This window comes from Gavia stellata, chromosome 1 (assembly GCF_030936135.1).
Source record: "Gavia stellata isolate bGavSte3 chromosome 1, bGavSte3.hap2, whole genome shotgun sequence".
In the NCBI taxonomy this organism is placed as follows: Eukaryota; Metazoa; Chordata; class Aves; order Gaviiformes; family Gaviidae; genus Gavia; species Gavia stellata.
In genome coordinates, this window is record NC_082594.1 from 7,135,191 (window position 1) to 7,150,628 (window position 15,438).

A 15,438-nucleotide genomic window follows, 5' to 3' on the forward strand; every position below is an offset into this window, starting at 1 on the left:
TAGGAAGTGATCTATAATATATAGGCTGGATGCTTACTTGCATTTGCTTTGCATAAATACTTGATTAAATGTCTCAGATTATTTGGTTCTAAAATGTCAAAAGCTGAAGCAAGCAAACGTGGCAGGGCTATGTGCAATTCATTGCTTATGACTTCAGTATGGGCATATTTCACTCTGACTGAGATTAGTCTGCACAACATTGCATGCAGGAAATTGCAGGAGGCACCGTATGTTTTTAAAATACTCCTCCTTTCTGTTCTCTTGATACTGGACTTTGAAAGAAACTGGGCTGACATAGCTGTATGCCTGTCTCTAATGGCAGCAGCTGACCAGGAATTCAGGGGAAACACAATGCTGGGAAAGAAATAACACCACCAGTTGGGGTGGGAAGGGAAAGCCTAGACACTACAAACACTTAATTTGGCTGTTAGGATAGCAGAGCTGCAAGGAATTAATTCACTCTTCCTCTTGCAATGCTATAGTCTCAACATGGCTACAACTAAGAGAGTGAAACAGAGTATCATTCTGGAGCTTGGGATTGCGTAAAGTGAGTTCACAGCTTCTAGCGTCCAAATGCTACACGTGGTTCAAGTGCTTGGACTTCTAAAACATTTTAAAGTGCTGCTTTAAGGGTAGGTTTGTGGGTTTTAGGGTTTGGGGTTTTTTTTTCCCCTTCTTCCTCTAAGAGCAGGCTTCAGGGCAGCCCTGGCTTGCAGGCTTTGCATAAACTGAACAACTGCTAACTGGAGGATTGGGACCAGAAGATACATGATAACAAATTACCCAGACTTTTTTTTGTTCTGCATCCTATTCTTAAACCAAAACAATTCTTACTCAATGTGAAGAAAGTTCAGGTCTGGTAGATCTGTTTGTAAACCGCTGAGGATCAAATCCAGCCCTGGGGCCAGTTCAACTGCTGTTGAGTCAGGGTGCTGCTATATTAGGTGAAACAGAAATTAGCCCACAACTATATTCTTAAAACTAGCATAGTGATCTTCATCCCCAAACCCAAATATCTAAATTCAGTAATGAAACTAGGAATTATTTTGTTTTGGTCATTCTAACACTGTGATACTTTCTTGCATACTGGAGCTTTTGGAGACCAGGAGTGTGAAGTGTCTTTGAAGTTGTAGCCTTGCGCAGAACGAGTTATTATAGGGTGACTCAGACTGTCAACATTACCTCTGTTCAGTGATACCATCTGTCTATATGCTGAATCTCAAAACTGGGCAGTGTTAAAAGGGTTTTATCTTTCAAATCATGATTTGTAGGTTGTTTTCTTCCCTAGCCTAGAAAATATTCTTAGCCTACACTGAACAGGTGACAAGCGTGTGTCCTAGAGTTCTGTAAGGTGAAAATTTGCACAAAAGCCCTAATTCTTAAAATCCACGTAACTTTTCTGGAATAATAGGGGTGCTGGGATACCTAGATAAGGACACTTTTATGGACTACCATTAAATTGCACTAGCTTTACTCACACCAGATTCTCTACCCTTCAGGATGAGCCCAGGAAAGCTTATTTGTTTGAATAGGAGGCTATTTCTGAGTAGACTGTATGGACAACGTCTGCAAATTTATAACCCCTTTCTCCAGCTTTGCTCCTGCCTTGGCCTTGTTGCCTCTTGGTTCCTGTCCAGTCTGTGTGGAGTTTGGGCCTTCAGTGTGGTTCTCAGCACTTTGTTTTGCTGAATTGAAGTGCAGGAATTTTTTAATCTGGGTGTATTTATCAGCTTGGCTTCATACACTCTCTTAGATTAGCCTTGTGAATGCAGCATATCTGGGAACTGTTTGTTCACTTTTCCCATCTGTAGGCATTTAGGGTAAACTCATATTTTCAGACCCTTTGTTGTGAAACTTAGTTACAGGATCCTGAGTGTGTGGGTTTTTTGTCTACCTTACGTTTTCTTTAGAGCAGGATTTTCAGTATGTAATGCCAAATTAACAACTCTTTAATTATTCTATGGTAAGTCTGAAGTAGCATTGCATTAAAATATTGTGGGATTGTGGGTGTTCAATGAGATTTAGTTACCTCCTCTCCTGTAAAAACTGCAGATTGAAGAATGTCTTATCAGTTTCTTGCAGCCCAGGGTACATAACAGTATTTTCCTTGTTTAAAATGAGGGAAGGGTTGAAGCATTCATGACCTAGACCTTTAAAAAAAAAAAAAGGTTGTCCTGTTGGGTAGTAGATGTTGTAGATAAGACACAAAGTGCAGGAGCACACAGGTGCTCATAAAAACAAAACCACAGATTCAAGTGCTTATAAAAGCAAGAACACAAACTCCAGTTCAGCAGAATAAAGTTTCTTTAAATATAGGTATCTTCAGACTTTTTTAAAAAAAAAAAAGTATTAGAACTAAGCTTAAAAGCTGTAATGTGGAATGATATTTTTTGAAAAGAAATTAAAAGTCGCAATATTTAGCTCTTTGAGAACTAGATTTTTTTTTCTTATTTAGGATCAGAGAAGAACAAAAAGAACAATAATATTCTGTTATACCTGGTGTGTGCATGCAAGAGGCTGTTGCAGTTAGTGTTGAAATATAAGAACAGTTTACTTTTTCACCCATGAGACAGTTTTCGTTACAAGATCAGCTCATACCTTAAGTTTGTATCACTATGCATAATGGCATATTTCTTAAAGGTAGTGTTGAACCAAAAGAGCAAGGAAGGGATATAGAAGTTTATAGCTCGGATTACAACTGTTTTAGTTTTTTTCCTAGCCTTATGTTGAGGCTGCTCATTACTGTGTCATCTTTTCTTCTCCATAATGATGATGTTCCATTTGTAAAATGGGAGTGATGTCACTTCTCAAACACACTTAGCAGTCCAGAGGCCAGTAGCCTTTCAAGGGTGGCCACCAGACTTTTTCCTAAACTTTGACGTTAACTGTACTGCAGCCTGGAGAAGATGGGAAAGATGTTCTCCCCTCAGCAGGGCAGACTGTTGCCAGTTACCTGACTGGAGAGATCTTTGTCCAGGTGAGGAGGCAGCTCCTGTTTGAACCCGGAACTTGATGAGAGCTGGGAGCTGTTTTCTTGTCCTGAGATACTGCATCTGCCCTCCAAAGCATTGTTTCGTGGCTCTGCTACTTACCACTCAATATCTGAAAGTCTTTTCACCCATGCCAAAAATCGTTGACCAAAGAAATACTCGGTATTGGAATCTCCTTTTACATCTATATTGGAAAAAACTGTAGGAGTTGCTTTCCTTCCTAGCCTGAGGTCATTTCCTACCTGGAGAATGTTCTTTTTTCCTGCCTTGTACTGTTTCCCCCATCCCCAAAATCATAAGCATGTAAGTTGGTTAATGCCAGAATTTTCTATATAAAGTTAAGATACTGAATGTTGTTGTTATATGAAGACCATATTTAAATCCACATCTAACTTCCATCTTCAGAAACAAATGTTTTTTCATATCGGAGATGTTGAGATTAACTCAGACTATAAATATCTGATTGGTTTGGAAAAAAACCCCTTGCATCATTCTGCAAGTAGATGAAATATTTCTTGATACAACATAGGTGCTGTCTCTTCTAGCTGTTTTAATTTCTCCTTATTTGGGCTATACTTAGTCAGGATCACAAGTAGTAACTTAATTCACTTATGGTATCAAACCACAGGTTTTATAGATCTTAATTCAAAGAATAGCTTATAAGCTGTACCTCTGAGGGAATGTGGTGTCATCTGTGGCATGTCACATCTTTGCTATAGGGGTGATGGGGTCCCTCTGATTTTTCTGACTTGGACATTTTATAGAACTCTATTTTTATCAGATTTTGGTACTTTCCTCCACTTTGATTTCTGTCCTAGAAGTATAAATGTAGGACAAGGATGGAGACAGCAACACTGATATTGTTTGGAGAGTGGCTATATTTACATAAAGCTTGCTAAAAAATATAAAAGACATCACAAATATGGTTTCTGTCATGCCAAATAGAAGTTGTATTGAATTCTTCAACAAGCAAAGAAATTTTTGCAAAAACAAAGCAGCAAGAATATCCCCTTGCTATGGAAGGAGAAGGTTTGCTTCTAAATCTGATAAGAACAGGCTAAATAATAGAAAACTTTAGGTGCTGAGAGGTTATATTCGAGTATGTATAAATGCATCTGTTTTGCTTTTTGAAAAAGGCTTAAAGTAATGTCCTGTTTGCTGAAGCTGTTATATGCTTTTTCTTTGCAGTTCTAAACCAATAACCTCTGTGTTAGAAAAAACAGAGGAAAGACCTATGAAGGCAGCAGTCTCACCAGTAAAGGTATGATTGGTAATGAATATAGCAAAAGTTAGTTATCTTTTACATTTTGTGTGTTTCTTTGTTTCTGTAGTAAAGATAATTAAGGATTTGAGGCAGAAAGATGATAAGTTGAAAAAAAAATGAGTATTTTTTGGTTTGGAGGGAGACCATGGAAACCACTAAAAGTTCAGTGCTAAAGTGCTGTTACAGCTATAATCAGAGGCGGTCTGTGCTTGACATTGTTTCCAATCTCTTCAGCCTCTGAAAAGAATGGTCTTGCTGTGTTCCAATACCTCTGAAGTCACAGAAGTGACTGGTTTAAGTGGTGGCTTATCTCTGCAGTTGGTGACTTCAAAAAGAACAGGATGAGGCTATCACTAGCACTTCTGATAGTTCCCTGGTTTGTATTTTTTAGGTTTTTTGTCATGTATCCAATTTAAGAGGCATGCTTTCAGATTCTTTGCTGACAGGGTAGTGAGGCAGAGGAAATCGCTGCACTTTCATGTATTTTGTCAAGACTGTACTGATATAACAGTTTGACTGCAATTATAATGTTCATTCCTTTTTTTAGCAAAGGAGAAATCCATTTAATTCCACTGCATCAGGTGATAACTTGAACAGTGGGGGATCAGAAAACAGACCAGCCATTCTACCTCAGCTATCAAATAAGGGTAAGTATATTTATTTAGCATATGACTGTGAATTTCTTGGTGGTCTATGTGGAAATTATTTTTACTTTCATTGCTTCTTTTTGGAAGATATCAAACCTGTTTTATCTCAACTACTTGGAGTTACCAACAAGTTTGTTTCAAACCCCATGTAAAACATGTGAATATACTCAGGAAATGGCTGTTTATGTGAGTAAATGGATTTTGCTTCCTTTCTTTTACTCACAGTTCTAGTCAGTATTAACCACTCCATCTGAGAGGGATGCTTGTCCTGAATTGCTGTTAAGAGAACAGAGACATTTCCTTGAATTTGGCATAGCTGTCTTTATGACCTTCCAGTCCTTGCTGCTATTGGCTCAACAGAAGCAGCCTAACTCCCTTTGATCTTTATTTTTTCCTTTGTTTTCTCAGTCCTGTTTATTTTCAAATACTCCCTTTCCTGTAGTGTTCTCTGGAAGCAAGCAGCTGAGTGATGATATATCACAATACAGGTATTTGAAGTTGTAATTTACAGGCTTATATGTGGAAATTACTCTCCTGTCTCTGTTACTAAGCTTGCCAAAAGGAAAAGGGAAGACTTGCACATTAGGAATAAAAAACAATGTCATCTCCCTACTGGGAGATCACTTCTGTATTTTACCTTGTTCCACATGAATGTGGAAATCGCCTGTTTCCATTTCTGTAGGTTGCTGCTTATATTCTGAATCTGAAGAGGTGTATGCATATTCAATAGCTACCCTTCCTTGCAAAGTTCGTCCCTTGCAGGAATGACACTGATCAAAAATTTGATGTGCTTCTTATTTTTGGAATGATCTAATAGTTAATATTTCTAGAATAAGAAATAACTGCAGGATTGAATCTGTTAAAATTCCCTGTTACATACAAATGAAATCAACACCTATGTTGAATTTCCTCCTGTGTTTTACTGCAGGTGTTTTTATTAAACCAATATAATCACTGCATTCTAGATCTGCAGGGTGTCATACCCCTCTGTTTATGCAGATGAATGTCATGTAAACTCATGATTTCTTCTCTATATATGTCTTACAGAAATGTTGTCACTCTCAGAAGAGAGCCAACCTAAACCAAACTTGCAAAATGATGAAACAGAGAAACGTAAGAAGCCTTCTGTAGAACCTACTGATGAATCACAGAAAGGACTAGTTAAGCGCCCTGTCCCAAAAGCTAGGAAATTAATTCAGAAAGCAACAGATCCTGTGTCACAAAGAGAAGACTTTGTTCCAAAACCAGCCAAACGGACCGAGAGGATTAATGGCATTGGTACACAGCCCAGGGGCATTCTGAAGCGCAGTTCAAGTTCAAGTTCCACTGACTCAGAAGTTCGTGTTAGTCAGATGTTAGATGTTCAGAAAAAGAACGCTCTTCCTGCTGCAACTATTTTTGAAGGAGAAATTGAGAAGAACTCTCTTACAGAAGAAATGGAAGACTCCACGCAAATTTCACTGGAAAAACTAAAACAAGTGAGGTTCTCATCTAGCACAGGTAAAGGAGAACCTCTGCAAAGCCCACAGCTACACCATGGTAGAGAAAAAGGAGAGTTTGATTTGTTAGAAACGGACGAAATGAAGAGTAGTGGAAATGATGCGATTAGATCAGATTCATTTGGGAATAAGCAAATTCCTACTGTAAAGCCTTTGGGAACCTATTCAGCTTTACAAGTAAAAACAACAGATGACTTACAAGATGATACATCGGCATCCGGTCCTTGTGACCCTAATAGGTCAGTCTTCCTGGTTAATGAAGCCTTGCAGACAAAGACAGTTACTCCTAAGACGCCTGAAACTCCACAGAAGACCTCCAGCAATATGCTGCCAAATAGCAATAATGAAGTGAGTGTTGATGAAACACGTGAAAATAAAGCCAACCAGTTCTTGAGCCATGAATCAAAGTCACACAAAAACTTTACTGGTAAGAGACTAATAGGAGTGAAGAACAGAATGCAATAGCATAAAGCACATATTCAATAATGTTTTAAATTGCTTGTATCTAAGAATTAACAACTAGGAAACAGAAATAGTAGGAAAGTGCTACATACTGCAGAATTAAATTCTAAATCACTTTTTTGTATTTTAACGCTGTAACATAGTCAGTCGTTTTTAGACGTTATTCTATTGGTATTCTTAAGAATTAACAATCAGATCAGAGCCTGGATAGGCACCTTTATTGTGGATGATGAAGGTGAAGTGATGGCATTTGGATAAAATTCCTGTCATAAGACCTGGTAGATCTGTCTGCACGGGAACTGAAGAATTGTTGGTGTACTGCTGTCAGCTGTCCTTGGTAGCAATCCAGTTGTGACTTGGGGATTTGCTCATGGGACTAAACACAGATATGCTGGGTTGTGTGTCCGTCCCCCCCCCCCCGCCCCATCCAGCCCCCCTTCAATGTAGCCGTTTCCTTTAGAAAGGGCATAACCAATCTTATCTGCTCGCACCCTCAAAAGTAATATGATTAATCTTCCAGTAGGATATCTCTGCAGGAATTTATTTTTCACTCTATTACCTGCAGTATGGTTCTTTCAAAAACCACAAGGACAGAGAACTCTTTTTAAACTGTTAGCAGAGAAGAAAAAAAAAAAGAAATCTGAGAGATTTTTCAAGATAGGTTGAACATTTGTAGTGTCGTGTGTCTGTTTCCTAACTCTGATAAGTTTGTTTACATTGTAGATGAACATCAGCTTTCTGCTAAGACAGAAGTACATGAGGTGTCAAATACCAATTCTACAAGTCTTCCACAAGGTAAGCCTGATCTTGTTGAGGAGCAAGATGCTAAAACCACTTTCAAGCCTGACAAACATGCTGATGAACTCATGAAAGTGGCCGATGAATCTGTATCAAAAGTTTTAGATTGGTTTAAAAGAAGTTCTGGTATTGAAGATACGAAGCATGTATCAGCTAGATCCCAAGGCAGGGAACCCAAAGAGGAAGTGGACTTCTCAACCAGAGCAGCAGTTCTTCCTACAGAACACAGTGGGCCTAGCATGGATGGGAAAACAGAAGCTACAGAAGAGTTACCATTTAGAAAGATTAAACTACAGAACAGTATTTCACCTACATCATTTATTTCAGAAGATATACAGCTGATAAAAGAGAGTATGAAACCTAAGAAAGGGGAAAAGAATGAGAAGCAAAATGACAGATCACTAACTGAATTTGACTGTACAAGAGTTGAAGAAAAAGAACATGGTCAAGATATCAAGCAACAAAATCAAAAATCAAATCTCTTGGAACATCAAGAACACAAGATACCAGCTCAGAAATGTGAATCGGAGAAGGCAATAGAAGAAAAAAGAAGAGAGATCAGAGCATTCTGGGAAAGGGATAAAACTATCCCCAGTCACAGAGAGCAAGAATTTAGTATCAATACTAATGCATCTGGTGGCGGTGCATTGAAAGGTCTCCGAGAAAGTGATAAAATAAAACCAGCTGCAGTATACCTACCTAATGGATTGGACGATCAAAGCAAGAATATGTTAAGAAGTGCTGCACTCAGTTGTGCAAGCCAGGCTTCAAGGAATGAACATCAAAACTCTGAGTTTGGACCAGGCCATGCAGTTGAAAAGCCAGAAAGAACACTTCCGTCTGATGGTGAAGTTCATGAATATACAGAATTACCAAAAGCCAGTAACTTGCAACGAAGTGTTGATACCGCTTCAGCTTCCCCAGAAAGCAAAGACAAAGATGAGAAAGAAACACTTAAAGGAAAAGTTGCTGCTTGTTCCCAACAGAAGCCCAGCTTCCAGGTTTTGTCTTTAAAAGAAAAAATGAATCAAAAGTCCGAGAATCAAATTTCAGATCCTTCACGGTTCCAGAGTTTGAGAAACTTCTGGGATACCGGAGTTAAATTACAGAGTAGCATTGATAGGGGAGATGTTTCTTTGCCAAATAATAGTAGTCCAATAACCTATGAAAGAAAATCAGGGGAATATAAAGGCAGAAATAATGTGAGCAAGCATGAGTTAATTCAACAACAAACCCAAACATCTGAGAGAGGAAAAACACAGAAACTAGATTCTGTGTTATGTGAACTGCCTTTAGGATTTCCTACCCTGAAAGGTCTGAATGTGACACACACAAAAAATACAGACTCTGCCCAGCTGGACAGAAAACCAGTTATCTCAAAACCCCAGGAAAAGATGGGACTTCCAGAGCAAGAAGTTAAAGAACGTGTAGAAAAAAGTGTTGTTTCATCAAAAGAACATCATGTTTCCTTACAGTTGCTCCAATCACCTGGTGATAAAGATGCTTTAAAGGAGACAGCAGTAGATGACTGGCTATGTTTACCTATAGAAAAAGTGGAGAATAAGACTACTCCATCAGATATCAGTCTTCCTAAAGAGGAAGCTAAGCTTGATGTATTTAAACTAGGCCTAAAGAAGTTAGAAAAGGAAGACTCTGAGATGTCATCTAGTTGGAACCTACAAGAAAACATTTTTAATGGGACAACTTTTCACTTGAGTCGCTGCAAGGTCTTTGAAAGAACAGTAGAACAGAGCCACGATATTTTTCCTGCTGATCAAAAAGAAGAAATAGGCAAAAGCACAGGAAAAGTGAATGTGCCATCAACAGATGAGCATGAAAACAAAAAAAGCCTTAGGAAATTGTTTAGGGAATTTGAACCTTTCTGTCTACGACATCAGGCAGCAGACAAGGATGATACCCTTGAGGGCTCTCAGAGGCCTCAAGCTGGTTTGAAGAACCTGCTCAGAGAAACCTTTGCATTTCAACCTTCTGAATATAGAAAGGTGGGAATGAAAACATCCGATAATGCAAATAGTATATCACAAAATAACTGTAGTGTAGATTCAACATGCCAAGAAAATGCTGGTCAGCCTGAAGAGGTCAATGAGACCACAGAAAAGTCTGTTGCCCCATCCAAGGTCAGTGGCTTGAGTTCTGCCTTAGAGAAGCTGCTGAAGGAGGCCTCCGAAATGCCGCCTCCTAAACCAAAACGAGCCGAGAGCACAATACGGAGCACTGCTGAGGTAGAAGCTAAAAGCACGACCCACGAGCACGATGGAGCGTTGCTGCAGGAAATTGGTGAGACCATAGAAAAGTCTGTCGCCCCATCCAAGGTCAGTGGCTTGAGTTCTGCCTTAGAGAAGCTGCTGAAGGAGGCCTCTGAAATGCCACCTCCTAAACCAAAACGTGCCGACAGCACAATACGGAGCACTGTTGAGGTGGAAGTTAAAAGCTCGACCCGTGAGCACGATGGAGCGTTGCTGCAGGAAATTGGTGAGACCATAGAAAAGTCTGTTGCCCCATCCAAGGTCAGTGGCTTGAGTTCTGCTTTAGAGAAGCTGCTGAAGGAGGCCTCCGAAATGCCACCTCCTAAACCAAAACGTGCCGACAGCACAATACGGAGCACTGTTGAGGTGGAAGTTAAAAGCTCGACCCGTGAGCATGATGGAGCGTTGCTGCAGGAAATTGGTGAGACCATAGAAAAGTCTGTTGCCCCATCCAAGGTCAGTGGCTTGAGTTCTGCCTTAGAGAAGCTGCTGAAGGAGGCCTCCGAAACGCCACCTCCTAAACCAAAACGTGCCGACAGCACAGTACGGAGCACTGCTGAGGTAGAAGTTAAAAGCACGACCCGTGAGCACGATGGAGCGTTGCTGCAGGAAATTGGTGAGACCATAGAAAAGTCTGTTGCCCCATCCAAGGTCAGTGGCTTGAGTTCTGCCTTAGAGAAGCTGCTGAAGGAGGCCTCCGAAACGCCGCCTCCTAAACCAAAACGTGCCGACAGCACAGTACGGAGCACTGCTGAGGTAGAAGTTAAAAGCACGACCCGTGAGCACGATGGAGCGTTGCTGCAGGAAATTGGTGAGACCATAGAAAAGTCTGTTGCCCCATCCAAGGTCAGTGGCTTGAGTTCTGCTTTAGAGAAGCTGCTGAAGGAGGCCTCCAAAACGCCACCTCCTAAACCAAAACGTGCCGACAGCACAGTACGGAGCACTGCTGAGGTAGAAGTTAAAAGCACGACCCGTGAGCACGATGGAGCGTTGCTGCAGGAAATTGGTGAGACCATAGGAAGACCTGCACTGTCCAAGGCTGAATATGGAGTATCTGATGTTAATTTGCAGAAGCTACCAAAAGAAGTTTCTGAAACACCAACTTCTTCACAGGAATATCTGGGTAAGAAAATGCAAAGTAAAACACAATCTAGTCTAAGTGTGCATGCTCCATGTCAACGAGAGAGGGATCATTCTCAAGAAATACAAGAAACAATAGAAAAAACTTCTGCTTCAAATATTGCAAAATTCAGTGAATTCAGTTGCTCTTTAGAAAAACTTCTTCAAGAAGCATCTGAAGTTTCATGTCCAATATCCAAAGAGTTACATAACCAAGAAAAGTTTGGGGATCATATGTTTCCATCACAAAAAGAGACTCTATTCATGACAATGTCACAGCCAAATAATGCTTTAAGTAGCTATCATACACAGATGAAGATAGCTATCAAAGGGGGAGCTCCAGAACAAAACACCAAAGCTTCAGAAAATGATCTTGCAGTAAGTGAAATTGAAGCTTCTGATTTTCCTAAAAGAAATGGAGCTATTAATAAAATAGAAAAGAGAAACAAGGCTCCAGCTGATCTTCCTCCCTTGGAAGGAGAAACCAATATGACTGCAATCAAGCCATTCAAAATAAACAAAAAAGGAAGGACAGATGAAAGCACATCGTTGGTTTCCTCTGAAAAGAATTCAGAATTTAAAGCACTGTTGAAATTCAGAAGAGCAAGCACACCACTTAAAGATGAGAGCAACTCCACCCAGCCAGAAGGAGCTCAACTCTGCCTAATGTCTCAGCATGAGGATGATGATGAAGAGGAAGGGGACGGCTCAAATTTGGGATCCCAGTTTTCAGATGAAAATTCTGATTCCCCCTCTGGAACTGGAAGTTCAGCTCGTGAGCCATTTGATTTCTAAAATTCATAGTGCTGGGTTGTTAAACGTGGCTACAATTTTTTTTGGTGGCCAACTTGAAATATGTTAACTGAAAGTATGTGTGATTCTTATTTCTTAATTGAATGCTTTGGATATTTTTTGGGAAGGATGGGAAGAGCTAATTAAGTCCTTTAATTGGAAAGCATTTGACAAATGGGTACTACATTCGGGTAAGACTTTTTGTTAAGGGGAGTTTAGCAGCATGAATCAATTGCATCAGTCTTCATGATTTACCCTCTTCTTCCTCCCCTGTGACATCGCCTTCAAATTAATAACATTGTAACACTCAATCTGGTATTTCTTTTAAATATACTAGATTAAAAGAGGAAAAAAACCATCAGTGGCTGACTGAGTTCATTCCTTAGTTTGACCAGTTAGTCTTCAAATGTAAATACTTAGCAGTGGAATGGCTGGATATAAAGATGATAACAATACTCTGGGCTATTTCGTTTAGCATTGCTGCTGTTGCACTAGAAAATGGCCTTATAAATGAAGTGGTCTGTTTACTAGGATTCTCATTATTTGATTGAATGGCAGCTCTAGTTGATGTATGGTGTGTGATAGTTTTCAAAGAGCTTAAAGTAGAGGAAGTAATTTAACCTTTTTAATCTGCTGCTGAGAGACTGGGAATGTTTTCTTCATCTGGAGAATCTGAGAAATATGTGAAGTTTCCAGGGCCTGCCAACTTACTCTTGAGCCCGTTTTGAAAGTGAGATTCCAATGGACGTCAGTGAAAACTCAAATCAGGAAAACAGGAAAACAAATCAGGAAAAATGAAACATAATTTGTTTTTACCCATAATTAGACAGCAACACTGTAAGGTCTGATTGGTTGGCTGATGTGGGGAGGGAAGTAAGGTAGGGAGGACAGAGGGTCTGTCTAAAAGGTTTCTGAAGGAGCTAGGTCTGTCTTGGTTCTGCCCTTGGAGACAATTGCATAATTTCAGGGATCAAAATACCTCCACAGCTGTGGGGTTTTTTTTTTTTTTGTGGTTGTTACTCAAGTATTGAAACAAAATTACTTTCACCAGGGAGAAAATATAACAGACAAACTTACACGGAGGGAAAAACTAAAGCTATTAACTTTTTTGTGCTGTTTCATAACAAGATGTTTACAAGATGGTTACAAAATGGCTAATGTCTGAGTTTATCCTATATTGTTATTAGACAATTAAGTGCCATAATTGTCTGAAACCCCCTTATTAGTCAGTACAGACAGAGATACTTACACAGGGCAAATCAGCTGACCTCCCGCTCTCTACTGATGACTGAGAGAATTTAGAGACCAAATGGACACTTAAAATTAGACATTTATTTTGTTTATTTTGTATTTATTTTGTATTTTCACTGAACGTTCACTGTCTTTGCTAACAGTCAAAATAGATTCTCAGGAGAAAATCATGGTTGTTTTTTTAGTGACTTGCTTAAAATGGCATGTCTATGTGTGCAGTGTTCATGTGTTTTGTCTCGTAACAGGTTCAGAAGAAGAATTAAACCCTGTTTTGATGGCTTTGAAAAGGAGTGCAGATAGGAAAATGCCTTCCAAAAGTCTAGAGGACATTCCATCAGCCACCTCAAGTGAGCACAAAGCTTGTGTGTGTCTCCCATGACCCCCACTTTGGCTTAAACATGTTCATGCTGGTTTTCCATACAGCTTTGCCAAGTAGTGGTTTTGTCTTTGTTTCTCAATAAGCCATATGGAGCTTGTACTGGAGAACTGAATTCTTTTCTCATACAGTTTAGTTTTCAGTTCTTTGTGTTAATTTGGAAACAACACTGGTCAATGAAGCAGACATCTTCCAAAAATGCACTGTGTTAATCAGTGATGAACTGTTTCTTGGATAGTTTTTCAATAGTGAAAATATTGGCAACTACCCAAATCAGTAATGAGCAACAACTGCCATTGTCTCCTGGCTGCTTGCTTGGGTCAAATAGGTAGACAGCGGAAGCATGAAAAAAATCATCTTAGTTTAGTAGTGTTTCACCTGTGTATTCTAGCAGTTAATATACCAAACTCACTTTAAGAGAATACAGTGAGATAAGATTGTACTTAAATTTTATTCCTGACTTCCCTCTGTAGCCTCCTAGGATTTTTTTTAAATTATTATTCCTGTCTCCGTTCACCCTGCCCCGAGTGTTTTCTCATGTCTAGTGGAAAAGACATAAACTGAACTCACATTTGTGAACTGAAATGTGGAGGTGTAGATTTTGAAAGATGTTGGCTATTGTTGGCACATTACTCTTCTAATACTACTTATGCTATTGCTTGCTTCTAACTAGTTTCTAGGTTTTAGGTATGCACTAACATTGTTGAACAGCACACTGACAGAAACTGTGTCAACATGAGACTGCTGCTTGGATGTAGGCTTGAACTAGTGTATGAAGTAGAAAGCGCCTCTTGAATTTAACCATTCCCATGACTCTGCTGGTTTGTTTGGTTTTTTTGTCCTCATTACTCTTAATTCTGCAATTACCACTGCCATCCATTTTATCATACTGAGCAGCAAAATTTCTAACTGTGTTACTTTTTTCCTGCACAGATAAAGGAAAAATAAATAATCCAAAGGAAGAACTAGCTCTTAGTGCTGAAGATGGTAAATATCTTTTGTGTCTGCATGGAAGTTTGTTTTTTTTTCAATGGCCTCTGTTTGCTAGTGAAGTATTTTTTTTTTTTTTTAAACCTGTAATAGTATTGTGCTTTTAGATTTGATTAACTTCAGCATGACTGAAATGCTTTTGTAGAATTTTGTTGTGTTGTTACATCCTGCTAAATCTGTGGAAACTCTGTGCCACCTATCAGTGTAATATTTTGGCCGTTGGTCATTCAGCCTATGAAACAGTTACTCAAATCATTGAGAGCTTTGAATATTAGCTCAGTTGAAAGACTTGGCCTAAGTAAATATTGCATTTGCCTGTTCATCTGTTGCATTATAAGATGCAAGATTACTTTTCCTAGTGCAAAACACTCTTCAGAATACATCAGTTGAAAAAGGAACCTCTCTTACAATCCCTGTCTCAGTCCAGCAAAGTAGAATTACTCTAAGCAATGGATGAACTACTAGACCAGTTTCTGTTGATATCATCAGTCCATTAGTGCATTACAGATGCCTTACTGTTAAATTTTTCTATATACCTTTAGGAATTCTAAATCTAAGCGAAATAAAAGCAAACCTGTTCCAAGAACGTTTCAAGATGAACACAATAGAAAACCACCAAATAACATTGAATATGGTGGAATATAACACACAATTCTTTTATTTACTGCATTCAAACACTACAGTCTTAAAAACTAGTTGTGCACAGTTGCATTTGCTGTCATGTTTTAGATCCTTTAAAGCATTTTGTATGTTAGTGACCTGTAGTGTAAACAGGATGATCGTAGTGTAACAGGGTGCATGCAATGTCCAGTAAATTAACAAGACTTAAGTACCGTACTGCACTTTGCTTTCAAATGGAGACCCCTACTGAAAGCATGTTTTACATTCAATATGGAATATGTAGACACCTACCTGAAAAGGGTGGGGGTTTTCTGAGTTAAATTTATTAAGAGTGAAGTTTTGAAAAAATGACAAACACAGCC

General features: G+C 39.1%; 1 protein-coding gene across 1 annotated transcript in view; it reads left to right on the forward strand.

Annotated features, from left to right (window-relative positions):
* The window catches only part of SYTL2 (synaptotagmin like 2), a 45,323-nt gene that overhangs the window by 17,793 nt on the left and 12,092 nt on the right, over positions 1-15,438 (forward strand). The window contains exons 4-10 of the mRNA XM_059835790.1: positions 4,179-4,251; positions 4,802-4,901; positions 5,949-6,827; positions 7,586-9,296; positions 9,758-9,759; positions 13,335-13,436; positions 14,399-14,452. Coding sequence (XP_059691773.1) covers positions 4,179-4,251; positions 4,802-4,901; positions 5,949-6,827; positions 7,586-9,296; positions 9,758-9,759; positions 13,335-13,436; positions 14,399-14,452 — 2,921 coding nt within the window. The remainder of the gene's footprint in view (positions 1-4,178; positions 4,252-4,801; positions 4,902-5,948; positions 6,828-7,585; positions 9,297-9,757; positions 9,760-13,334; positions 13,437-14,398; positions 14,453-15,438) is intronic.